The sequence below is a fragment of the Grammomys surdaster genome, unplaced genomic scaffold (genome assembly GCF_004785775.1).
Source record: "Grammomys surdaster isolate TR1022 unplaced genomic scaffold, NIH_TR_1.0 200, whole genome shotgun sequence".
NCBI classification, from domain to species: domain Eukaryota; kingdom Metazoa; phylum Chordata; class Mammalia; order Rodentia; family Muridae; genus Grammomys; species Grammomys surdaster.
This window is the reverse complement of record NW_021604645.1, coordinates 1,980,989-2,008,973: the sequence shown is the minus strand read 5'-3', so window position 1 is coordinate 2,008,973 and position 27,985 is coordinate 1,980,989. Positions and strand designations below refer to the sequence as shown.

At 40.5% G+C, this 27,985-nt stretch overlaps 1 protein-coding gene across 1 annotated transcript in view; it reads left to right on the top strand.

Annotated features, from left to right (window-relative positions):
- Plp1 (proteolipid protein 1) overlaps window positions 1–27,985 on the top strand; it is a 59,480-nt gene that overhangs the window by 19,362 nt on the left and 12,133 nt on the right. Inside the window, exons 3-4 of the mRNA XM_028770321.1 lie at window positions 24,960–25,104; window positions 27,367–27,513. Of these exons, the coding sequence (XP_028626154.1) occupies window positions 27,510–27,513 (4 nt within the window). The 5' untranslated portion in view covers window positions 24,960–25,104; window positions 27,367–27,509. The remainder of the gene's footprint in view (window positions 1–24,959; window positions 25,105–27,366; window positions 27,514–27,985) is intronic.

Here is a 27,985-nt window from a genome sequence, read left to right as displayed (position 1 = left end):
TTACAGCTCTTCTCCCAAGGTTCAATTTCTTGTTCATGGGGCAGGGTAGACAAACAAATGCAATAGAAGCACCTTCGTATCTGTGCATAAGCCCTTCCCCTGTTGGGCAGCACCTATCGAGGGCATTCTTAGACAGCACCTTTGAGGATAAGACAAACTGCTTCTTCTACAAGGTAATGTGACTGCAATTTTCTTGGAGCATGGAGAGTTTCTTGCCAATTGACAGCTTAGGACATAGCACTGAGAGGCCTTAGCCATTGTTTGAACAAAAAGTATCAGTCTGTTAGTGGGGACCAGCATGAGCAAAACAAGGTTTCCAGGGGCTTTCAAGTGCCTAGAAGATCCAGTCCAGTGGCTTAGGTTCTGGTGTTCTAGAATAAAAAAAGAATGGATTTGACCTCAATTCTACTACTCCTTAACAAAGAGAACTTAGGAAATTGTTGTAATCTTCCTAAGCCACAATGTTGTTATCTGTGCAATAAGTAACAGCAGAACACTGCTGGACTATTTGATAGAAGTGTGTGTCTGTGTGTGTGTGTGTGTGTGTGTCTGTGTCTGTGTCTGTGTCTGTGTCTGTGTGTCTGTGTCTATTTAAAACTGAGATTTGGTCCTTGTGTTTGGGATATTTATAAGTAGAAAGGCGCATTCAGCAACCTTCAAGTTCTCAGCCGACCCTCTGGCCAGACTCAGACTGGTTTGCTAGAGTTTAGAGCAAAGAATGAGGCTAAGGAATTGTACCAAGCTAACTGACATGTCAAGTTTCCAGTTAATGACTTTATTATCAATGGCACCTCCCTGTCACCAAGAGCTGCAGCAGAGGGAAGGTTTAGAGTCTAAGGGACCCAAGTTTGGTGCCAAGGTCTGTCATTTATTAGTCATACTGAGTTTGGAAAATACTACCCTTGAGTCTCATGACTTTTTTATTTTTATTTTTATTTTTATTTTTCCTCTTTTTTCCCCTCCCCCCCCCCCATAATCTATGGAATACAACTAATGCTTTCTACCTCTCAGTATTTGTAAAAGTGTTAAATTAGAATGTTCATTTGTCCTGACACATAGTAATTGCTCAATAAATGGAAGATTCTATATATAGATGCTATTGCTATTTAAAGTGATCAGTAATTTGCTTTATATACATAATAGGCTTCATTATAAAATCTTCACTGAATATTTATTGTGTGCCTAGAGTAGTAGAGACGGTGGTCAGCCAAATCCTTTGCCTTTACAGAGAATCTATTAACTCTCAACAACTGTTTGATGGAATAAAGCTGGATCCCACACATGCTTAGAAAGTAATATATGTAAATGATTGTGGTCTTAGAGTTTGTGGTGGAAGAGATTGTTGTATTTCCAGACTGTTAGATTTAGGTATTCACTCAGGCTATGAGAAGAGTATGTAGATTATATCCGTCACTGAGGGAGGGGCACAAAGGAAGGAAGATACATGTTTAAGGAGGAAGCTATATCAATTTGCAAATGAGGACATCAGCTCCTAAGAAAATAAAGTGAGCAAGTGACCTTTACTAGCTGTGAACATGAACAAACCTTCTAGGCCTCTACCCCTGAGTTTTCTTCCACAACTTACAGCCTTCCTTGTTAATGAATTGGGTTTGGGAAAGTTAGGAATTCAGCCATACCTCTTCAATATAGCACCAGTGGGAGTGACCCAAGCATTAGCCTCATGTCTGATTTATAAGTCAAACGCCAGATCATAGTGTGACTCTGTGAATCTCTTATCCCATGCTTAGTTTCAGCCTCAATCTCTTGGGCCAGGAGGTTACCTATGCAGTAGCCAGTAAGAATAATACAGCCCATGACATCTCCTTAAAGTACTGGTTCTCAACCTGTGGGTTGCTACCCCTTAGAGGGTTTAATGACCTTTTCACAGAGGTGGCATATTAAATATTTACATTGTGATTCATAACAGCACCAAAATTACAGTCATGAAGTAACAATGAAATAATTCTGTGGTTGAGAATCACTACAACATGAGGAGCTGAGAACCACTGCCTCGAAGACTGTCCACCATGGCTATCCATCCATGAAGTTCAGTGTTCTATAATGGTCAAACAAAAGGGAACAAGGGCTGTGGCAATGGTGCCTTTGGGAATATTGGTGAAGACAGAGTTGGAGGTTAGAGAAACTAAGGTGTCATGAATATTTCCAGAGGAATGGTTTTTTATTTCTTATTTTCTTTATTTCCACAACTTGTTATGGAAGAAGGAGCAAGTGACTCTATGCGCTACAAAGAGCTGACTGGTCACCACACATGCACAGCATTTCTCTTAGGCTGTAGAATCTTTCTTTGGAGGTTTAGGGAAGAAAACTAACTGGTCAGGGTTCATCTTCATCACCAAGACTATTGAATTTTGATACAAGTTAGCATTGGAGGCCCTCAGCACTTTCCCAAGAGAATTCCTTGGGGATGCTGCCCAATGAAACCCTGCACTTCCTTACCTCAGTCTTCCCTTAGTTCTCTCTGATATTTCCCCCTTTCAGTTTTCATATATCCCCAGAACTGGCTTAATTTTAACCAAGTATTGAAATCCTCTCAGGAAAGGCAGAACAGCCAGCCTCTGCTCTTCACTGTCAACTGGGTTGAAGACTGTGGAAGCCTGGAGGCTTACTGGTTGCCATGGTGAAGAGTGGGCCCTGAGAGTATTAAGAAGCTGGGAGGTTGGGCTTTTTTGTTCGTTGGTTTTGATTAGTTCTATTTACTTTATACCTCCACTTCTCCTTCTTTTCTGCTCCCCTGCCACGTACCCCTCTAGAATCTCAAATCACTAAAGCAGAAGGAGATTACTAGGGACAAAAACAGGTCCCAGGCTACACTAAATACAGGCTGCCCTGCTGCAGATAATTGTGGTGTATTTGGCAATGCAGACTCTTGGGAGGGCCAAGTTTGGAATATAAGTTGTTATACCTTTGTGGCATGATGCAGCATCCTCAGACAGAAAAGGACTCCTGTGGAAAAAGACAGTTCTGTTCTGGAACTTTTGGCCTGTGCTTTCATAGCCCAAGGGATTTGGGCTTTTGTTTTGTTTTGACAGCTCCAGGCATCTAGTCCACACAATTTTCCTCAATTAACTAGCTTCTCTCCCACTGCTGACCAGGTAGAACAGATTTGTAGAGAAAGTGTGGGTTCCGGAAGAACCATACGCATATTATGTAATAATTATTGTTATCCCTATTATTATTATTTCATAAATAACTCTCCTCACTTCAATCTGTGTTTCTGAAAAAGGAAGACAGCTGACTCAGGAAGATTTTTGTGGACTGGACTGCAGTGAAAACTGACCTCGCTTCCTTTTTAATTGGTACCCTGGGGCTGAAGGAGGAGCAATATGAAGGGAAGGAAACCCTGGGCACACAGCAAAGGCAGATTATGGCATATGTAGGAGTTACAGTGTCTCTTCTCTTGCATTCAGTGCTAATTGCATAATGCTACCTGGACTAGATGAGTATGGCAAAGCAAAAAATTTTAGGATCCTCATATCCTTCCTTAGTCCAGCTATTTTTTTGCATCCCAGGAATGGGCATTTCTTTTTAACTCTCCAAATGTGGATTCTCAGCTTCTAAGTTCCTTTTTTTAATTGTACCTATTTGTGAATTTGTGACTATATAATCTCAAATCCTTTTTTGTATCCATGTTTATTATCCCTAATAGATGGCCTGATTCCTGGAGGCAGGTTCTGTACTATGAAATCTATCAGAATCTCTCTTGAAGGATTGAATATCATAGGAGCTCAGGGAATGTGTCTTAACTTACTACTTATGGTATGAGAGACACAGGGAAGGCCTATGCTACATATAATGTGTGATATGGGAAATTTGTGTTTATTACATAGTTAAAATAAGGCTAAGTGCTTATCACTTGCTAGATGTAAGATACACACTAGAAATAATGAAGACTTTAACATGAAAGGCAAAATTGTACAATTAATACTAGAAGATGTATGTGGATTTCTTTACTTTGTTAAGGTTTAGAGGTTTTCCTAAAGTGTAGAAGGCACTACCTAGTAAGGAAAAGGGGATGAATTTTTTTACTGTAGTCCATTAAAAGTAAAGATCTCTGTTCCACTGAGAAAATAAAATGGGCAAGAAATAGGAAAATGGATAAAGAAAGCAACAAATGTACAAACAACTTAAAAAGGGAGAAGTCCAAATAAACAGAAGCCATTCCCTCTCCCAAGCAGGGAGAGACAAATTAAAGTAGCTACAAGATGTTATTTCATATACATCAGACTGTAGAAATATTTTAAAAGAATAATATAATGTTGGCCACATAATACAGGAATTGAGATACTCACATATCTCTAAGGATTATGCAAATGCATGCAAACATTTTGGAGTGAAATTTGAAAGTTTTGTGGGGAATTTGAATTTTTATCTAACCTGTGACAGATTAATTCTATTTCTGGTTATACAAACTAAGAATTAAATTCAGATTATACTAAATGGCTTGCATGAAAATGATTTTTGTAGTGTTGTAATAAGGTAGATTGGGATCAACCTAAATATCCACAAACAAGAGAATAGATAAGTAAAATTCAACATGGTGTGCTATGCCATCATTCAAACAAACACATTAAATCCATAGATATCAGTAGAATTAGCTCAATAATAATTATATTACTGAAACAAACAGTAAGAGATACACTGAATAATACTATTTATGTAATCCAGATAGACAACAGTATCCCCCACAAAAGTCAGTATAAATAGGAACAATGATAAAGAGGGAAATAAACGCAATTGAAGAATAACTAGAAATAAAATCAAATGAAATGGGCTATCAATGAACTAATAATGATAGTGTGATTCTACCTGAGTTTTAATAATTGCAATCATGCAGAAAGGAGGAAGGAAGGAAAAGAAGAGATAAGATATAGTATAGAAAAATATTCAAAACAGTATCTGGTTACAAACTTTTGCTCAGCAAGTGTTTGCTGTCTTCTCCTGCACCTCTGTGTCCTTACAGTAGCAAGTGATAGTGAACAGAGAGTACTAGAGGCAGGCCATGAAGCCAAACACCTTAGTATATTTTGTGCTGCTGTTACAGGTTACCATAGCCTGTGGGGGGGAACAGAAAAATTTCTCAGTTTTCAAACTAGGAACTTCAAGTTCAGGTGCAACTGGGTTCAGTCTTCAGCTCTCAGGTGTCACCTTGCTGCTGCATTCTCCATAAAAGAAGACTATTAGTTCTTCCCATGGAAGAAAGCAGAAGAGCAAGAAATACTGAGTTCACCCTAACAATCTTTTTATAGTGGTATTTATCCACTCATGAATGCCACTTCCAAACATTTTTTTCCTAGACAATAAAATTTCTAACACATGTGTTTGGGGAGGACACATTCAGGCTAAAGAACCTGTATATCTGGATATATTCTTGGATTCAGTTGATCTCTCTAGGGGAAGTGTCTCTGTTGAAGAGCACCTGAAATGAAACAAGGTGCTTTAGCTAAAAGACCTTTAAGAACCCTCTACATCCTGTATGTGTCTCATTAGAATGTGAGCTTTGGCTTCTCATGTTCCAAATCTCTCCATCTTTGTACTGAGAACTTGAGTCAAGAAGCCTAACCAGTAGGCTGTCTATTTGACAATTTTCTTTCAGTGACAACAGCATCAGTTGCTCTAGAGAAGGGGGAAACTTTATCTGCCCTCCTAAAAGAGCCAGTGCTATATCTACCTGGAGATTTTCTTGGGATGAATGAATGGATATGTGTGTGTGCACGAGTGCGCATGTGCTCACACGTACCAATAGCCTCATAGTCAATAAACTTGACACATCATTAAGAGAATGACCTTCTTTATATAGGGACACAGAAAATGTCCCCAAACTGAAGGGTCTCAAGAAGGACTAATTCAATTGCTTCAGTCTTTATCAGTTTAGGCAAGTCCAGCTGACCCAAAAGTGGTTCTGTGGATAGAAGCCCTTAGGGACTTATTGGCAAAAAAGAGAAATGATAGGAAGAACCCGCATTCCAAGGATATAGTTTAAGCAGACTAATCCATGAGCCCCTGATTCATGACAAAGGAGGTAACCAGATAGTAGTGCATATTTACAGTCTGGCCCTGGTCTGTTTTATATCTGGGGAATAGCACTTTGTTGTAATGGTTCCAAGACAGAACTAAGCCAATTTCCTGCAAATTTGGAAAACAGTATAGACCAGAAAGGAACAATATACATGGGGGCATAAAAGGCAAAGGCTTCTAGAAAGAACAATTGCTTCTCATTTTTCTTTTTATTTCTTTTGAGTCAAGTGCTCTGGTTAGGATTCTCACTGAACCAGTTTAAGGACTTGACACCGACCTTGATTTTTAGTTATATTAAGAGAAATGCCCTACTACATGGCAAGGTAGTCACCTGTCTTTCTGCAGGAAGACAGACTTGGTCGTGTGGTAAGCATCCATATTTACATACATGTGTCTCCTTGCCTTTGTTTTTCTCTCCACATCCTCCCCCAACTCCTAAGCTTGAGGGCCCTCAGTCCTCCTGGCTCTACATCTGTTGTCTTTTCATCTGTCTTTGCCTCCAAGGTCAGATGATTGGGATTTGCTGAGTTTTTAAAAAATTGTAAATATTTTGTAGGCTGTCTGCCCAGGAACACAAATGGCACAGGGAGTGCCAGTCCACTTTGGATACTCTTTTGTCCAATGTCCTTGGTAGATTAAGGGATGGGGGAATGGGACTAGCACCAGATGATAAGGGAACACTGCCAGGGTGTGTTGCAAGTTTACAGATCAGCTTTTGTTATCAATTTCTCCTCTTCCTCCTCCTCCCCTTGGATTCCTCTTGGATAGGAAAGAGCAGAGTGAAAGAAATGCCCTGTGTATTATGGAGTAGAGTAGCTACCATGTGTCTATAACCATGGTAGGAACTTTACATCTATTTCACTTGATGCTCACCATGGCTCTAAGAGGTCAAGCTTCTCCTGGGTTATAGTTAGGAAATTTGAGCTGCTTGGTCATGTGGTAAGCATCCCCTCCGGGTCTCACATGGAGCTGTGATTCAGACCTAGATTTTTCGTACTCCAGCTACATTACCATTAGCCACAGGGCATTGTTAGCATTAACATGTTAGGAGCATTAACTTAACAATCCTGGCCATGCCACAATTCTCACTGGGCCTCAAGTCCTCTGCCATAAAATAAGGAGAAACAGTCTTTGTCCCCTCAAACTTTGGAATTATAGTAAAGCCAAAGTTGCCTAGGAATATGGAATAAGAGTAATTTCTTTGGAGAGGAAAGAGGGAGTAAAATAAACACTGGTCTCAGATCTGGCTGTCTGCGTTTCAGTGATGCCATTGCCCTTCACTGTTTCTATGGTGTTTAATGAATCATTGTAGGTTTCCAGGCCTTAGCTTAAAGGGAAGAAAGTGGCTTCAAGGGCACCATCCAATTCTGTGGCACTCTGATCATTTCACTTGTTTTGAACAGGCTATCTGATGCTGGAAGGACTTGGTCCCATTCAACTTTTCTTTGGTATGCTCATCATGACTGAGTGTCATGGTTTGGAATGAACAAAACAAGACTAAACAGGTCCAGCACTTGTTATTGTCCCTCTTATTACCCTCTCCTATGGGTCTTGATCTTAGTAATTACCCTTACTCACCTCCTTGTTATTAATCAGTGCCTTGGCTCAATTTTATATCTTAATGCAATTGCACTAAATAAATATAAATTGTGTTGGTTGTGGTGGCACATGCTAGTAGGATTTGCTAATAAATATAAGTTGCACTAAAAAAATAAATTGCACTAAATAGATATACACCTTAAATAAAAATGAGTGTCATTGTCTTCATTTGATGTCACCTGATGCTGTTCTTAGGGAGATGGGAAAGGCTTAGTCTAAGGCTTGCATTGTAAACTAGACACATGACAGTCGTGTATATCCTAAAATGCTATGATCATAGGCTAATCTTTATAATCTTTATAATCTTTATATTATACAACATGATTCTATGGCAAATCTGTACTCTGGCCTCAAGAAGGGAACTATCTTATCAGGCAGATAAAAAGCTTACTAATTGATGGCAAAACAAGCCAGTCTCCTGGCACATTATAGCATCCTGTGTACTTCACCGGGGCCTTTAGAATTGTCTCTCATCACCTTCTCAAAAGCTTTTAGGTGCTAGAACAGTATCATTTTCATTTATCAGATGAGGAAACTAAACCACTTAAACAATGTGCCTATGAAAGTAAGAGCTTCAAAAAGACTATCAGTTGTAAAGGTGTTTAATAGTATGTGATATACAGATTCCAAACACAAAATGGTGAGCCACTGAAAGAGAAACATGGGAATGGTTTATTGTTAAGGTGTCTTATTCTTCAAGAACTGGGGATCACTAAAGTGCGAACTTTTACACAGAGGAATGAAAGGGTGCAGAGCTGATGGAGAATAAGCAGGATAAGAGAAGTCAAGAAAGATTAGGACTTTTTCTCCTTATGCCTATTGAGCCTGACTTAGGGTACCCTGATAGAAATGCACCAGGCTTCCTACAAAGTTATCCCCATAGTGTCTTGACTGAGAGCAGCTGATGGTTTTCTCAGCATCTCTCCTCATAGGAGATGTTCTCTGAGCCCCAGGAGTTCTGCAGGTCACCCAGCCCCCAACACTTCTTTCAAAAGCAGAGCTGGAGGGCACATCTGCCAAGCTCCTCTGCTAACAAGCAATCTCTTCTCTGGTAGCTCTTCTGCTGGAATAATTGAGCACAGCAGCATATGCATGTGATAATGTGCATGTACTTGTATGTGGGGAAAGTGGGGTCAGCCACTGCTGGCCTGAGGTGAGATGAGGTTCCTGGCTTCTTTCCAGTTATCTTGTGAACTGCTTCCTTCTCTGGATATTTGATTTTGCTTCCTTCCTTTCTTTTCTTTCCTGTTCCTTCTCACAATCCTAATAGGGGCCTCTCTGTGCCCCTAAGGCCACACTGTTCTAGAACCTTACCAGGGTAATTTCTAGCACTTCCTCTGAAATGGATGGTACATCCAGGAAATGGGATAAGTTACTGAACAAAGAAGAGTAAGACTAACTCAGAAGGTAGAGGGCACAGGAGGGGCATTCTAGTCAGGTGATGTGCCTAGTCATTAGGGTTTAGAGGCAGAATATTTGAGTAAAAACATGTTTTATGTCATCCTGGCTATGTAATCTTTTACTGCTTCAATTACCTCTGCCTTTAAATTGGGAGATGATAACAATATCTTCCTTATGTAGCTTTCCATGGATTTAAATAATTTGAGTCTACCTTCTATGGGTGAGACTCAGGAGAATTTGTTCCCAACTTCCAAGATCAGGGAGTTTCATCAGACAGATTCCTGCTCAGGTGAAGGGCCATGACAACTCTTAAAGGTTTCTGTCTGAGGATCAAGAACCTCAGCTGCAACCCAGTGTGGTCAACCCTGTGTGGATCTCTTAAGAAGTGCTTTCTGGAACAGCTCCAATGCTGTCATTGTTTGAGTGACTTCCCTTCACAGAACACATAATAATCTCAGTTATGGAAGGGTCTGTAAGACTTGCAGGAACAAAATAGGGGGAGGTATACGAGCAAGCTGTACAACACCATGTATCAGTGTACTTCACACAGAGGTAAACCTCGGGAGATTTTCCAGCCTGAAGCTGAAGGGAAGGCAGTAGCCTCAAATCAATGCTAACTCCAGTATGGAGAGAAGAGGAAAAAACAGATGAGAGATCCAGGCCAACTTTGAGAAACAGAGAATTAAAAATAGCTGGGCTCTGTGTGTGTGTGTATGGGGGGGAGATGTTGGAGACTAGAGCTAAGTTACACAAAACTTTTTTAGGGCTGTAGTTAAAATGCAATGATGCAGCACTTGCCTAGTATTAAGACACCTTAGCTTTGATCCCCAGCACCACAACAAATGTCATGCTTCCACAGATGGCCAATTACCCATCCACATACTGGCAACACTATGTGGACTCAGTGGGGTTTTTAAAAAAAAATCACAGGAAGCTGAGAGAGAAGGCTGGTAGGGAGATGGGGAGGACTTGGAGAGGAGAGAATGGAGGATGGGAATCACTTAATAACTACCTTTTAAAGCATAAAACTTAAATAAAATTTCTTAAAAGAAAAAATGTAAACATTTATTCTGTTCTCTGTAGGAATAGGTAGGTGAGTATGAATTCTGCCTTTTGTACTGTTGTCCACAGTGCCATGTATCAGCCTTGATCAATGATTCCCTTGCTACCAGAATTGTCTTTGCAGTAACCACTCTCCCTCGAGCTTTGTGCCTGCAGTAGTTGTAAGTTCTGTTCTTTGCAGGCTGCTTGGCAATGCCTTTTCAGCACTGTCAATGGCATCATGTTGGCTGACACTTAAACCATCCACAGCTGACTCCTGAGCAGTGAGATAGCATGAATTTGAAGATTGAGCATGAAAGGGATCAAGTTTTGGCCTATTCCAACCATGGGAGTCATGTCAGAGGACTCCAGTGGATACGGAGCCAAGAGTCTAAGGCTAGAAGAGAGACAACATTTACTCCACAGAGCCTTCTAAGGAGACCGGCTTTTGTACTGATTGAAACAGAAGGATGATGGAACATTGAGCATTGACTAGTTCCTAAGGATGAGGTAAAGAAAGATACTGCTTAAAAGACACTGACCAGGAGGAAGCTGGGAAGGCAGTAATTGGGATAAGTGTGTGCCAGGCCAATCACTTTGTTATCAGGGTTGGGAAGGAACTACAGAAACTTTATTTTTATAAGACCTTAGTATCATTGAGCATCACATCCACCTTAGTTAGCCTCCCCCCTCCATATACTACTTTTATTGCTTATTTGGGGATTTCACACCATGCCCCCTAATCAGACTCACTTCCCAGCCATCTCAGATCTACTCCCCCTCAGAAACACTCCCAAGAAAAAGAAGAAAAAAATAAAAACAAGTTCAATTTGTATTGCCCATATACTCACTGAAGCATGGTCAAACTCCCAGTGGCCAGCCACTTAAAAAAATTGAGTGCCCTCTAGAAGCCATCAATTATGGAGAGCTATACTTCAGCATCCTTATCACAATTTTTAAGAGTTCTTTTCAGTTGCTTACTGTCTATATTGTTACCTTTTTGGTGTGTGGGGATACAGTAAAGTTCCTTTGCCCTACAGTGGGCTGAGCCCTTCCATAGCAATTGACAATGAAGACAAACCCTTACAACCATGCCCACAAGCCAGTCTGATCTGGAAAAGTTTTTGAGACTACCTTCTCAGGTGTGACTCTAGGCTTTGTCAAGTTGACAGTTAAAAGTAACCAGGACAAATACCTACTCTTAATTTCGTTGGGCTAGGCAGAATTAAAGCACTTATGCTCACATTTTGAAAATAAACCAACCTCTCTTTGCAAGGGATTCCAGCTTTTCACTATTCTGTGGAATTGTAATTCTCTGAAACACACTTTGGGAAACTCTTCTCTCTCCAGTGAGGGGCTCTAATAAAATTTATCAGTTCTTTGAGGGAATATTTTCATTGGTTTTTTAATTGATAAATTCTTCCCTATTCATGATCTTCTATTTGGAGGGAAAGTGAAGAAAGATTCCTTTTTAAATATAATTTATTTTTAATTTATATGCACTTTTTTTTACCTGCATGCATGTCAGTGTAAGGGTGTCAGATTCCCTGGAACTAGAGTTATAGACAGCTTTGAGCTGCCATGTGAGTGCTGGGAATTGAACCCAGATCCATCTGGAAGAGCAGCCAGTGCTAAGCCATTTCTCCAGCCCTAAGACAGGATCTCATTATGTAACTTCGGCTATACTGGAACTCTCTGTGTAGACCAGGCTGGCCTTAAACTCACAGAGATCTACCGTTCTCTGCCTCCCCAGTGTTGGGATTTAAAGGCATGTGTCAGCATGTCCAACCAAGGTTCCTTTTTTAAAAAAATGCAGACCACCTTCACAAGATCAAGCCATCCAAAGTCCCAATAGTGATGGAGGAGAGTCTCATGAGGCCCTCACCCATAGCTGAGAAGCTATTGACAAATGGATGTCCACTGAAGAAGAGTCATCTGTCTTCAGAAATATGAGCCCTGAGGTTACCCATGCTCCAGTAGATGGTCCCACACTCACACATACAGACAGTACTACATGAGCTCAGTGGATAGTTTTTAGTGTCTGAAATTAGTAGGGAAAAGTGGTAAAATAGATAGGAGAGGAATTAAAGGGGGTAAAACTGGGGGCTGTTGGATCAAAACATGTATTATGAATAGTAAATAAAATATTAATACAAACTACATAGTCTGGGCTGCTGGAGAAGGGCAATGAAGAGTTGTGTCTTTGCTGAGATTGGAGCATTCCACTGGAGGAACAGAAACCAGACTTGTAGCTGTATGTAGCGGCTATGAGATAAACAATAGTGTAGTAGTCCAGATGGACAAAGTTAGCCCTCCACTCTCTAAACTCCATGACTGCAGTCTGGAAGTCTGGAGGGTGAGATTTCATCAACATGTAGATCATCCTACCTATCCCATGCTTCTCCTATGTCTACGGTGCTCTCTGATTGCTTAATAAAAGAGCCATACCAAGGAACTGTAGTAGTCTATAGTCTTGTGAGGAGAAGATCCTCTATTCTTATAACCTCTCTCCAGGTGAGATCTACCTAGTGCAAACCCTGACCCTACAACCACAATGCCTTCATAGGAAGGTCCTGAATATGGTCTTAGGGATTCCCCAATAGCACTGTTTCACCTGAGAAGGATCCCTTGTGTCTGAAATAGGTTGGTCCCTAATGCCTCCCTCTGAAGACTCTGGACCATAGACTTTCTCATAACACCTTTGCCTCACAGTGAGATGGAGGCAGCTTCAGTTCCAGCTGCTAACCAAGCCAATCTAAACTAAAGAAGGGTCCAAATAAGGTATTTTGAAATAAATGCAGCCCAAGGCAACCCACCCCCCACTTTCCTAATGTGCATTTCAGATTGCTGTCCCTAAGACTCTGCTGAATCAACTTGTTTTTTTCCTCCCCATGTTCTTTTCTAATCATGGAAGATTTTGTGTACAGTCATTATCCTAGGTCAATGAATCTTGACACATACCTAAATAGGAAGCCCATGGCTGGGTGTCATGCCTGCACCAACCAATACATCCGTCCTCCCTCTCAGCAAGAGAGCTTCTTTCAGCATTTTAACACTTGTTCCTAGTTGAGAAGGAGAGAAGAGAAAGTTTTGCCAATTAGGGGGAGTCTAAGATAAGCTCCTTAGAGCAGAAGTCATGTCTTTCCCTTCTTCCTAACCTGTACTTCTTGTGTGTATTCCAAAGTAGACAGGAGGCTGACAGCAGTGAGGATTCACTCCATCCTTGTTGCTAGACTAGCTGTAATTCTCCTCCATCAGCACTTAATAGACATTCTGCAGTGGTAGCTCTGGCCCCTCCCTTCAGTCTCCCTGGAAAGGCCTGTGCTGAGCTAGCAGCTGCCTCACTATGGCCTGCAGAGCTCCTAACCTCTATCGGCACCAGCCTTCAAGAGACTTGGAAAAAAAGAGAGCTTTTCTTGTTTTTATACTGGGCAGATATGGACACAATAATTTTATAAGCCAGGTAAAACCCCAGAAGATATCAGATAGCACATCAGCATGCATCAGAATTCATAACATGCATACACATGAATGTGGATATCCACCCACACCACGTTCCCCTTTTATATGTTGTGCTTAGCATATAAAAATAGGTTTCCTTATGGCTTCTCCCTAATAACTATCTCTATATTTTATCTACCTACTGTCCCTCATGGCTGATCTTCCACTCACAAGGTCCTGCCCTTATACTTTAATGTCATATACATTCCATTATCCTTTCTTGCTTTACCTCTTCCAACATTTAGGGTTTTTTCTCCTCTTATAATTCCCTTTCTATTTATATGTCCTGAATATATGTGTACACACACACACACACACACACACATACTTGGAAGGGGTGGAGGAAGTTACTTTTAAAATACAGATTATATAAGTATCATATATTTAAACCTTAATTCTCCATATGAAGAAAATATACATTTGTGTTTTTATACCTTATTTCATGTACTATGTTCTCCAGCACCCTACATTTTCCTTTAGATGTCTTAATTTCATTTTTCTTCACTACTGAATAAAATTCCATGGTGTATATGTACCACATTTTCTGCATATGAATACCTAGATAGGTTACATATCTGGGATGTACATATAGGCACAATTTAATGACCTCCTACTGTGATCAAGGCTAATTTGAGCATTTAAAACTGCTAAGGAATAGACTTTTTAAAATATTTCTTATTTAATTTCAAAATGTTTGTGGGTGCCTGTGGAACCAGTGCAGTTGCCCACAGAAGACAGGAGAGTGTGTCAAATTATCTGGAGTAGGAGTCACCAGGAAATTGTGAGCTGCCTCATATGAGTTCTGGAACCTGAACTTGAGTCCTCGGGAAGAGCAGTGTGTACTCTTAACCACCAAACCATCTTTCAAGCCCTTGGCAAGGCCAATCATAGAGTGTATAATGAGTTTAAGATGTACCTCATCAGAAAATAGAATATTTTTGAGAAAATGCTAGGAACATAATAGAATTTCCTAATATCAATAGAATGTACTCTTTTAAGGGCAATGTAACCTAGTGCAAAGAGCCAAACCTGAATTATTGGATTTCTTAGTTTATTTGATGAATAATTTGAAGAAGTTATTTAAATATGGGGTCTCATGTTTATCATCTGTAAAATGGGAACAATAAAAGTGGAGTAATATACATGTTATTCATTGCAACAAGGGAGAATTAGATTATACCTTAGTAAGATAGTGTTATGGATGTCATATAGGATTTGTCTTAATGTGATTTTGAGGAGGACCTATGGAAACAGGGCTTTACTTAATGTTGGATGCTTTCAGGAAGCAGGGTCTCAAAGCATGTCCCCCTCTTCTACCTCCCTACCTTCTCCCTCCTTCCACCTGTGTATGTCTGTAATTTATGTTTGTGTGTGTATGCATGAATGTACATGTGTGTGCATATTTATATGGAGGTCAGTGGTTGGTGCTGGATGTCTTTCTAGGTCGCAACTCATTTTATACATTTGTTTGTTCCCTAGTGCTGGGGTTACATGCATGTGTTACCACTTCTGGCTTTTCCTTGGGTGCTGAGGATCCAAGCAGGTCTTAATGTTTGCACAGAAAGCACTTTACCTACTGAGCCTATTCCCCAGACCTTAACTTTTGAAACAGGGTTTCTTATTGAACCTGGAATTATTGATTCCTATAGGCTGGCAGGCTAATGAGCTGAAGGAATCCACTGAGGATGCAGGCATGTCTTTAATAAGGCATCTTAGTAATGTTCTGCTGTAAGGAGAACTATGAAAGCAAAAACAAAGGAGCAGCAGTTCATCTTAGCGAGCATACTGGCAAGTTCAGTCATGTCTGTGGTTTAAATATTGGTCATATTTTGTCTGTGTTCAGATCTCATTACACCATAGTCTTGATCTTTCATGGTCACAGAATGTCCTCAACTGATGTTGACATACTATGACTTTGTTTAGCAGGGGACTGCAAGAGTGAACTGATAGGACCAAGACAGGTTCTAGCTTTAGGAACTGTTTGTTTGTTTGTTTGTTTGTTTATTTCTTACTTACTTATTTCCAAAGACAAACATAGACTGCAGGACCTGAATCCTTCGATACTATCAAGATTTTGCAGAGAGAACATAGCCTGTACCAAGAATATTCGTCTAAATCAGTTCCTTATGTTGCAGGATGAGCTGTTGAGACCTCTCAGAAGACAATGGATATGCAGCACCACCAGTGTTTAGTTAATTACTAGCATTTTTTTAGAACTGAAATGATTAGTGGTTTGGGGAACCTAAGTTTCAATTATTTTATTTACCTCTTAGCTTATAGGCATAGCAAGAATTATTTGTTACAGCATAAAATTCCATTGAGTAGTAAAGAGGAAATCCATGTTCATGAGGACAATTTGACTGCTCATAAAAACCATAAATTCTGAATTTAGAATAGTTTATTGTGCTCTTAGAGTAGAATGTTAACTTATGAGTAAATGTTATTTAAGGATCAGAAGTAATCATTTCTGTTAGTTGTATTCTTACTGTGAGATTCACAACTTGTTTAGTGGACATGAAGAAGCAATCAAGCTTCCCTGTTGGGAGTTCTATAAAGAATCCCATGTGTGCCTTATTTTGGAGGTAATTGGGTACTTGGGGGGTAATATTTAAAAAAGATATCCAGGTATAGTTATACATGCCTTTAATCCCAGCACTTGCGAAGCAGAGGCAGACACACCTCTATGTACTAGCTTGGTCTACAGAATTCCAGTCCGTACTATATTCCAGAACTATGTAGTGAGAACCCGTTTCAAACAACAACTTTAAAAAGGGCTTTTTTTGTTTTCTTTTTTACTTATTTTTTTGAGAAACACTATCCTCTGGAGGTTTGAATTTCTAAAAATATCTAATAATCTCTAAAAAGTATTCAAAGCATACAAGATAAAGTAGAATATTGTGTGTCTGATGCCCAAATTTAAAGAAATACATAGATTGTATTGGGAGCAAAAGCATCATCTGTGACAAGTTGAATGGGTCCATTTTATATCCCTCTAAGTTAATGGACTTACGGTGCTTGTGATGGAGCCCACAGCTTTGTACTTAAAATATAAGTGCACTGCCTACCTCAGTTACTTAAAATTTTAGTAGAGTTACCCAGTTCCTGTAAATCAGTCTGAAGTCTCTCTGAAGATCTGCACAGGCTAATAGCAGTGACTACTGGGAAGAAGCACATTTATATTTAGAGCACACCAGCAAGTGTGGAAGAAACACTGATGATGTTTCGTAGGTCTGGCAAGAAGCTGAAGAGGGAGTGATGAGAGTCAATAGCAGTGAGTTACACAGCACAAAGACCCAGTAGTTAAGGGGCCAGCTAGAACTCAGCCAGTTGAAGATTTTACATGCCCTGCTGTTGCTATTACGGCTCTTAGACAATAGCTATGTCTTGTTTCCTACATCTATTGAAATCCTGAAATATGTAATAACTTCTAACCATTCCCATCAAATAAATACCCTTAGCACCTATACAGAAACTCTGTAAACAGAAATGAAGCAGAGGTTTACAATCTAAAATCCCAAGAAACAGATTTTGGCACACAGATATTTTACAGTCTTTGTGTTTAAATATAAATAAAGTTTTTGAGAAGTATGGAGTCACTGAAATATGCTTCTGTTTGCATACTTATATCTGGTTGATGAATTCTACTTTTAATTTGTCGGATTATTTTGATACTGCCATACTAAATATGATAGATTTTGTCTTTTGATGGCTAAACTTAATTCAAAGAGAAGCTTAGATAAACCTAATTATATTTTTACTCATTCTTTAATAAATTAAAATGTTTAATCAATGTGTCACCTAAATGGCCATATTAGAAAACCCAAAGATAACTTAGTCATAGAAAATACTTTAATGATTTTATTATTCTGCACTCAGGAAGGTGTATTAGTTATGTTTCTGTTGCTGTGATACAATACCATGACCAAAAGCAACTTAAAGAAGAGAGAGTTGATTTTGGCTTATGGTTACAGATGGCTAGAATCCATAATGGTGGGGAAGGTATGGCATGCTGGCAAGGTAATGGACAGAATGCTAGACCACGAAAGATGTTTACTGAGCACTTAATATTCTTTAATAACTGAGCACTTACTGATTACCCCAACAGTGGCCAATTTCAGGTTGAAAGAGTAAAATTTTCAATTTCCTTCATACTCCTCTTCCAGTGAAAAGGGTAAGAAGAGACTCCTACTCAGCTATTCAGGCTGATCTCTTCTCAGAGTCACTGCCTTGCTTCTGTCTGTCTGTGGTGTTAGTATCTCTTCAAATCAGTCTCTAATAAAAGGACTGTCTGCCTCAGTGTTCTTAAACTCTAAACATGAAACCTTTTGATCACCAAATAATAATCTGGGTCTAAGGTAGAGATAGTTTCAGTGAATGCTGATCAGCCTCCATTTCTAACAATGCCTCCCAGCCAAAAGTCATTTGTGTTTGATACTGTTGAATTTGTTACTTGCTACTTGAGGGGAAATGTACAGTGGATGAGAGTAAGGTGTTTTCCTTTCCTGCAGAGAACAACAAACCTGGCTTCATCAACTCCAGGTGTATGATCTTTGACTGATGTTCATTGACAGCATGTGCATGTGAAACCAGACAGCCAGGAATCAGGCTTCTGTGACCCCCTCACTAGATGGGCGATATCACTTGAGTTCTCTGATGCTCATATTTCTTCTGTCAATTATACATAGGTAAAACGTCCACCTTAGACTACTGTGAGACCTTGAAACAAAATTTGTTTGCAAACAATACAAAAATCAGTAGACCATATTTAAAATAGCATCTACATGAAACAGCTCAGTAGTACTGCAATGTAGTGACTCTGTAGTGGTGCGTTTTGCTGTTCAGTTTTGCAGCGCTGGCTCTTGAAGATGGCCAGAGAAAGTGGCTATAGCCCACAGCAGGCAGACTTTTTTTTCCTCACAAAGACCCACCTCCCTGGGAGTATTTCTCCACCTACCACCACTGGTATATATTTTCTCTATAGTTGCCTTTAATACATAATTTAGTATTTTCTGAAATACTTTTCCTGCAGCAACTTCCATGGGTAATGGACAGAATACTAGACTTGAAAGAACTAGGGTTGAATTCTAGGCCTCCTTGGACTACTTGAGAAAGCTTCAGTTTCTGCCTCATATGTTGGAAAATCAATATTAGTTGTTTATACCAGAGTGGTATAATAGAAACATGATTATTTGTTCAGTTCACATCAAACTTTTGCTTAAGGAATTTCTTTCCCAGGATATTGTAGGGCGTGTCTGTGATTGCAGTACTTGGGGAACTGAGACAGAACGAAAGATCTCAAGTTCAAGGACAACTCCCTAGAAAAGGAGAGACTGCCTCAAAGTAATAGGAGGAGGAATCTGATGAAAAGGAGTAGACTATAGTACAATATGGAGCTAAGATATTATCCATCAAGAAGTGAACATGGATTTGTGGTGAACCAGAGAAAAACCCAACGAGAGACATGAGGGAGGAGCAAGAATGAATCTGTAGATAGACATTGGCATTTACAGAGAGGTTTCAAGTGAAAATGGAACATCAGTAATCAGTTTTTAATTGTTTATATTGTTATATGTCTCCTCCATTTCTGTAAATCCTTTCAATATATCAGTTACAAAAGCCTTCATTTGAATGGATTTTTAAAAATTATAAATCAGGGAAGAACAATGTTCCTGATGGTTCTTGTCATCAGATAATAATAATAATAATAATAATAATAATAATAATAATTAATAATAATAATAATAGAAGATGAACTGTGAAATCTGAAGTTTATTAGAAGCCCCAGTTCTGAACCACATAGTATTCTGAGCCCTGAAGATTTCAGAGAAATTTTGAAAGAAGACATTAAATTTTCCTGACAAGGGTAATGGTGGGATCTTGGGCTAGCTTTATTTGAATTTGAAAGGACAGGGTGCCCCTGTGCTTACTTCTGTTGAAGTATTCAGCAGCACAGGTGTGCTCCTCTGTGTCAGTTGTTTCTGGATCTCCGTTTGAGTGTTTCTAATAGCCTTTCCAGATGAAGCCTTAAGTGCCCTCTTGACAAGTGCTACAGTGAGAAACCATCCCATTTCTTGAAACTTGCCAGGTGCAAGCCAAGAAGGGGAGAGAAAAGAGAAATTGGAGGAATGTGGGAATCTAAGTATTAACAATAATCGCCACTTGCTGTGCTATGGCCTAAGCCAGAGCAGGTTAGGAACCCAACTTGGTTGACCACAAAGCCCCTAACATTGTACAGCCTGTCTCAGGGCCCATCTCAATCTCTCTTACCCTGGATGGGCTTCCCTAGATGAGAGTAAGACTAAGGGAGCCAAGGGCAGGCCCATCTGGTAAAGGAACTGGCGAGGAAATTCAGAACAGAACATCTGTCTACAGGGAACTGTATATTTTTGTTGGCAGTTTCCTTAGCAACTCTCCGGGCACCTTCCACAGAAGCCAGCTTGGCTTGCCATTGCCAGCTGACTGCTCTGACATGTAGAATTGCCAGGTTAACAAATCAAAAGATACTCAGTTACACATGACTTTTGGATAAATAATGGGTTTTTAAAACACGTGAGCATGCTCCATCCAGCATTTAGGACACACATATTAAACAGTAATTCAATTTATCTGGAATACAAATTCAATTGTGCATTGTGCATTTCATCTGACAACCCTGCTTTGTCTGGACAAAGTGTTTCAGAGAGAAGAGGAATGAGGACTTTGGGAATGTCCCATACAATGGCCTTAGCACAGGGAGCCTTGTAACCTGCTATGGATGGCAACTTTTGAGACAACTGCTTCAAGTGCAGAGATTGGGTAGTTTCCATCAGTTGTGGAGCCTAACCAACCTTTCTGAGGTTCCTTAGGATGTACCCAGTTATCACACTGAAAGACCTACATCTTGGGAAATACTTTTCTTGCTGGCACATTGGCGGCTGGTAACTGGTTTAAACTTAGAAGATCTGGAGACTTTGGAAAACAACAAATGAATTCTTAAACTGCTAAGTGAAACCCAAGACATTGAAGTATTTTTACCAAGCACATATCCTAATTACTGTTTTAAAGATAAGCAAGTTTGGGGGATATCTAGAAGTCCTAGATCTGAAAGGTGTTGGTGCCAGAGACCTCTAAAGTTCAGCCTCTGCTTGTTTATCAAGCATTTCCAGAGTGTCAGTCCCTCACCTGGTTATTATTACTATTGTTTTTCTACCTTAGCATAGGCAGTGTAGTAAGAATTTCATGCTCATTAACTTGTATAAGTCCTGATGGGTCCTGTGCCCTATAATAATAATAGAAGTGCAAGATGTGGGGGAAGGCTGCACGACTTTAATTCCAGCACTCAGGAGGCAGAGGCTGACAGATCTCTGTGAGTTCGAGTCCAGCCTGGTCCATAGGGTGAGTCCTAGAACAGCCAGGATACAGAGAAACCCTGTCTTGAAACAAATGAACAAAAATATATAACAATAGAAAGAAGATCAATTGTGAAATCTCAAGTTAGTAACCATATGAGGTCACCAGTATTATTATATCTTTTTAGGAACAAAAAAAGCAAAGACTAAGAAGCTTAGTCATTGCCTAGTGTCATAGAGCTGACTATCCAAATCTATGGATATTTTGAAGGAAGGTTGCTGGGGTCTTTGTTTTTAGTGATAGCTACTGAACCAAGGGCTTTGCTGTGGTTGACAAGCCGTGGATCACTGCTCCAACTTCAGCTCCAGAATCTAGGTTTTAAATCACTGTACTCTATGCTCATATAGATCCCTGATCAAGTGGAAGGCTACTTGATAAATCTAGCCAAAATCTTGAATGCTACCATTCAAAGGCCTTTCTTTTTGTTTAGTTATCATGGAGAGAGGATGACTACTAGGAAAACAAGAAAAGTCAGTTTCTCCAATTGCAGCTTTCTGGGAAAGATCCAGTCACACTGCCATCTCTCTGCTGTCATTTTTATGGAAATTTGAGGACAGTTGAACAGCTCTTAAACCTAACATAGGGTTGTTTAGGCTTAAGTCTGGTGGCTCTTTTTAAGGCCAAGATCTTATGGAGTTATTTTAAGTAGTGCACTGAATGAATGGACTTTGTAGGGCCAGGCCATGATGGTAGACACAGTAAAAGTACATCCTGGTGAGGGTTTTCTTCTTTCTGATAGCTCAGCTTCACACATGCAAGAGATGCTGCAGGGACCTACTGCCCTTGGTACTCCTGAAATCCGTCCAAAAACTGCTAGATTCAGTGTGTGGAAGAGATTGCAATGCTTTCTAAATTCTTAAGGATTGTGAAGGCTAACTGAGGGAGCATAGATGGCCCTCTCTGGAGGGTCCCCTGAGGGGCACACTTCTTTGACTTTGCAGTTTTTCACAATTGCACTTTTTAAAAGAAAGCATTTTCCCTTGATGGTCAGGGTTCACGCAACCTCAAAAGTTAGGCCAGGGTAAAGGATATATTAGCACCTCCTGATTCAGAGGTGGCCATCAATTTGGCAGTGCCATGAGGTAACTTCAGTTTCAGGGCCCAGGGCCCCTCATATGGCTCCTGGTTTCACAGAGAAAACCCAGCAAGAGTGAAGTTCTTTGAGTAGGAGTCGTTAGAAAATGAAAGAGCCCAACACAGCAGAAGCCCCCAACCCCGCATCCTACCTAGAGACAGAGGAGTTCTTTTTGTCTTTTGCCTGTGCCAGCTTATAGGATGTCACTTAGGCATATTGGCTGCTTAGACAGAGCTTAGCTGGGGCATGAGAGGGAGAAAGCAAGGGCTCTCTGTGGGGCCTACTTGCCCTAAGCTTCAGCAACTTGACATGTACTTACCCGAGGCATTTAGCTCTCAGCAGGGAGGATTGAGGCTTCCCCTGCTTCTTCATTCTATCTGTTGGCCTAGTTTCCCAGGAAAGGGATCTTAGCTTCAAGGTTAGACAATCTGTTCTGTAGCTCCTCAACTTTAAGTTGCAATGTCACACCGCTCAGACTGACCCTTCAACTGGCTCTGCAGCCATATACTTGCCTTTGTCTCTCTGAAAGGCCCAGAAAATTCGATTATTGCTGTTGTTGTACCTGGAGGGGTAGGTAAATTGATCTCTGTAAAGACTGCCCAGGGCTGTGGGATCAAGAAAAGGTCTAGGCAACTGCTAGCCTGATCCCTCAAGGGACAGATGCAGCCCACAGTGTTGGTGGACCCTGTAGAGAGGCAGAAAGGCATTGTGCCTCTGTCAGGCTACCTCCTGGGTGAAAGGCCTTTTGGATAGCATGAGTGCATGTTTTCTCCCACAAGAAGCAGAGCTAGGGCAGCCATTCCTTCCCCAACCAGCTGTGCCCTAAGAGAGTTTCCAGGGGGTTCTCAGCCACAATAGCATTCTCATCAGCTGTATATAAGGATATAGTTGTGGGCAGGGAGAATGTCACCACAGTGGGACAGTGGGGGCCAGCCTAACCACTGTACTGAGGACTGCCTGAAATCAGTGGAAGAGACTTTATTGGCCGGTGGGCTGCTGTATTGAAGAAGTTTTCAGATGAAAAGTTTAATAAGGTAGGCAAGAAATACATATAATTACCAACTACAGCTGTGCTAAAGAGTATAGAGTAAAAAAGCATCCCTTAATCTCCAAATTTCTACTCCTTTCTCCAGAAGCAGCCACTTTTTACCAGGCTAGGTGTACCCTTCCAGAAATAGACATCCCCTTTGGGAAGGTTTTTCTTTTTGTTTCTGGCTTAGTCTGAATTTTAACTGTGATGACTCTTCTTTTTTTTTCTGACTTCATATTTTAATCATACATAGAGTAGAGAAAATAATAGAACAAACCTCCATGTTCTCATGCAGTTGTAATAATTATCAAACTTTGGCTGTTGTTATTTCATTGAATCTTGTTATTACATTTTTCTGGAGTGAGCAAAGCTCAAGGATTTTGACATTTGACTATAAAGACTTCTAAAATAAAGATTCTTTAAAAAGCATTTCTGCAGCCAGGAATGCAACTTAGTAGTATAGGCATAGAATACTGAGGCTCTGAGTTGAATCTTTAATAATACACAGACAAAGTCAGTCCTGATATTATGGTCACACCTAAGAAGCACACCAGCAGTCTTTTCTGTCATATTGTCTCTTCTGAATCTCACTTATTTCAAATCCATCAAGATATATAAAACCCACTACATTCCAAACATTCACTTTATACTTTGCTTAAAGGAGTATGAAGGGTTAGAAAGTTGGGTCATAGCAGCCAGAGAAGCTCGCCCATCCTCCCCCTGGCTATTCTTGTTCAGGAAAGAGGCTCTGTATTCAAACATTCTTTCAGAGCAGAACAATTGTCCCAGCAAGTTCCAAGCAATGAATCTGGACAGAGGTATTTTCTAAAGGTACCTTTGTCTTTTGCCTATTAGGTGGCTTCTCTGTACCCCATTACTCAAATGATAAAAATAAATATGATCCATAGAGTTAGGTGACTATTGACAACCAGGGAAATAATTTTATTTCTGTTGTTAGACCTCATACATCTGCACTCTCTCTATGAGAGCTACCCTAGCAAAGCCAGCCAACTTTTCAGAATTCTGTGTTACGTGGACACCTGGTTTCTTCCTACTGTATATTTGGCACTTCTTAGGTATACTTGTTCTGAGTTTATTTATCAGAATATTTTATCTTCTAAGCTACTTTCTTACTCTATCCCAAGCCATTAGCATATCTCCCTTATAAGTACACAATTTACAAGTCACCCCTGTCCATCCTTGAATTGCTCCTTGAATTACCAGAAGAACAACACCCTTACTCCCCACAACACACACCGTGCATTACCAGAGAATGTGAGATCTCTGGCCCTCAGTCCTCAGTTCTCTTGGCCAGAAAGGCATGCTCAAGCCAATCGGCATAAAGTTGGGTGTGGAAAGTTCTATCTGCAAATACACAGCACTTGATACATCGTCTGCCACTCTGCCAGTATTCTGTGCCAGGACTGTGAAAATTTGTAAAACCCAGCCTGTGATGACATGGTCTTGGATAGAACAAGAAAAGCGTCAGCTCTAGATGCTAAAATACCGCGAGGTGAGCCCAGGAACTCCCTCATACTGTGCCTTCTCTGTTTCCTTTTCTCTCTTCTACGTGGGCATGGAGAGGTGAACCACCAGATTAGGCACTTATTTGCTTACCTAGTTTTCAGGAAGAAAGTCACTGGACTTGTAAATGTCCTAGCTCAGTGGAGCAAAGAAAACTTGCTTGCTTTCTGGCCTTCCAGAAGCTGGTATGATAGAGGAGAGCATGGAGGTACTATCCAGATGTTTTGTAGTTAATTGAAGACAGGTATATACCTAAACTAAGCTATGATCAAGGGGGCCCACATTTTCTGGTGGTACTACTAGAACTGCATGAAGCGCACCGTTTACTGGTGTACTACAATCCTGCTTTGTTCTTCCTCACAGGCTCCCAAAGCAGGCAGCAGACTGCAACCATGAAGGCTCTTGGTGCCCTCTGGAGGAATTTTTAGTCATTGCAGAAGCCCAGCCAGAATGGAGACTATTTTGTTCAGCTTTAACAGACCCAAGGAAAGCAGAATCATAGACTCAGGTAGAGTGGATTGGGTTTATGGGGTCAGGGAGCTTCTTGAAGACTGGACAGAAGTCCTCTAAGGACTGTAACAAGGGCTTAGAAGAAGGATGCGGCTGGAGTGTGCAGACAGACTGTCATGTCAGATGGACAGAGCAATTGTAACACACTAGATCTGAGGGAACTGGGAACCTTAGGGGACAGGGGAAGAAAGTATAACATGATCACCTGGCTGAGCACCTTTCCTAGCCATTGGCAGAAGAGCAAAGCAGAAACAGAAAGATCTGCCCCAACAGTGAGGACAGAGAAAGGGAAGGAGGTAGAGAGGGAGGGACAAGAGAAAGGAACAGAAATCAAATAAAGACTAAGACAGTGGAGATCATGGAAAGGGGCAGAGAAGCCTTAGGAGAATATGCTAGATAAGTTGGTGTCTGTGAGTTTACTGGGGAATTATTTTCTTCTGAGTAGTGTAAACAGTTCCAGAGATGCTACTGAGAATGTGTGAGATGCATCTGAGGACTCAACTGGGGCGATTTCCCCTATACATAGATCTGCTTTGGCTATTGGCTACTTGATTCCCCACATCAGAATTCCCAAAGTTTAGTGTCAGTTCTTTTTGCTGTCATCCCTCTCCTCCAGGGCCATCAACATAAAGAAGATCCTACAGCTGTACTTCCATGACAGACAGAGTCTGTGTCTAGAGGGCAGACCTAGGAAGATATGGGTGTTAAGATCCTCAACAGTCAGTCATGGTCTTAGTCTGGTATGCCCTGGGAAGCTACTACCATACTGTTCCTCAAGAGGCAGGTACAAGGATCCCTTACCTTTCAACATGTATAAGAGCTAAAGATTGGTTTTAGAACCAGCCTCATACATTCTGCAACTCCGGACTCCAGAATTGTAGGTCCTACTCAGTTTCCCTCTTCTGTTGTCTTTTATCTCAAGACAAAAACCACAGGACAAGTTCAGGAGAATAGACGTAATTTTTTAGGAGTAAAGAAATGATAGACTCCACTCTCCTTATAGACCAACAATTTTCCTTAAGAGTCATTCAGGAGTAGATTCTTGCTTCTAAATCAAGAGGGTTATGAGTGTGTGAGGCTTCTGAGGTGAGAGAGAAGATAGACAAACAACCCACACAGGTGTTCCTTAAGGTTCACCTGTTCTAGAAAGTACTAGAAAATATTCCCTAGCTAACATCACCTTTTGTATTTGGCACTAAGGTCCCTTCACATACTTCAGAAATTACTCTTACCAGTATAGATGTTTCATGAATGATTCCCGTATTTTTACTGCTTGACAATATTTTGTTCATAGAATTTTCTCTGAGACAAGGACTGTATTTTCTTTTTCCTCTCGACTCTGACTGCTCTCCTCCCAAACACCCCTTCCTTCTCTCTTAGCCTCATCCTCACTTTCTGATGAGAACACTATATTTCTTGGGAAGAGTTTTGACTAGCTCATTCCCAGTTTGTGATAATGTCTTGTCTCAGACTTCATTTTCCTTAGAAATCACCTACATGTTCCACTCTGGCCTTTTTTTTTCCCTTGTGATTTTGGCACAGGTCTTGCCCTCTCCTTTGTATTTCTGTTATCTGAACTATACTGTCATTATACTTCTGCCTTTCTTGAGCCTGGTCATGCACAGTCTGTTCATAGAATCAGCAGCTTGTTTTATCTTCATTCTTATAAAGAAGAATTTTGAAGAAATTATTTTAAATGACAGTTTTTTTCTTCCCTATTGTGTTTCCAATGCCAGGAAGAGAAAGAATGTTTTTGTTTAGTTTTGTTTTTTGTTCTGTTTTTGCTTACAGAGGGAAGGAAAGGTACCATGGTCAAGGGAAACTAGCAGTGGGAGTTGGGTGGGGTATATTTGGTAGTACAGCAATTAGGGATTTGATCCAGACCCCCTCATCATCAGGGCTACTATTTGACATAAGTTCACATGGTCAGACTGAGGTATGACACATTTACATGGACCCAAGGATCATTTGGGAGGATTCAAGGACCTCTCCATTTAATTTCTACCCTCAACTCACATTTCCTGATTTATTTGTAGTGAAATGAAATTCTAGAGAAGCTTTAGGGAGAAAAAAGAGCAAGCAAGAAAAAAAAACAATTGAAAATGAAAAGGCAGAAAGAGAAGATGGAGCCCTTAAAGAAGGGAGTATCCCAAAGGAGGTGGGAACAAGGGGAGGAGAAGGGGAGGAGGAGAGGAGGAGGAAAGCGAGCCTGTCTCTTTAAGGGGGTTGGCTGTCAATCAGAAAGCCCTTTTCATTGCAGGAGAAGAGGACAAAGATACTCAGAGAGAAAAAGTAAAGGACAGAAGAAGGAGACTGGAGAGACCAGGATCCTTCCAGCTGAACAAAGTCAGCCGCAAAACAGACTAGCCAGCAGGCTACAATTGGAGTCAGAGTGCCAAAGACATGGGTGAGTTTCAAAAACTTTAGCATCGAAGATGCAGGCACAGGAATTCAACTTTGAGGCTTTGGGTTTCCAGTAGCTTAAATAAGTTGTGTTTTGGCACTTATTTTCTGTTTTAATTTCTTAGCATTTCATTGTATTAACTCTTTCTCTGCTATACTGAACATACTGCTTCACTGCTAAAGAATTCTGGCAGTACATGTGGTGTCTCCCAGATTCTTGGAAAATGTACACAGGATGGATGTGACCATGTGGCTTCCTATTCCTTCACTTTCTTGTCCTCTCTCCTTTCCCTGATCTTCAGGCCTTGATTCTGGTCAGGTTATCTGGAACCCCTCATTCTGCTGGAGACAACTTGAATATTGACTAACCCACAAATGCATTAGGTACTTGCTTCCCTGATACAAGCTTCAGAGCATGTTTTTGCATCAGTAGGATGTGGAGGAATGGGGAAAATTGGACTTAGACTTGGCAGTAC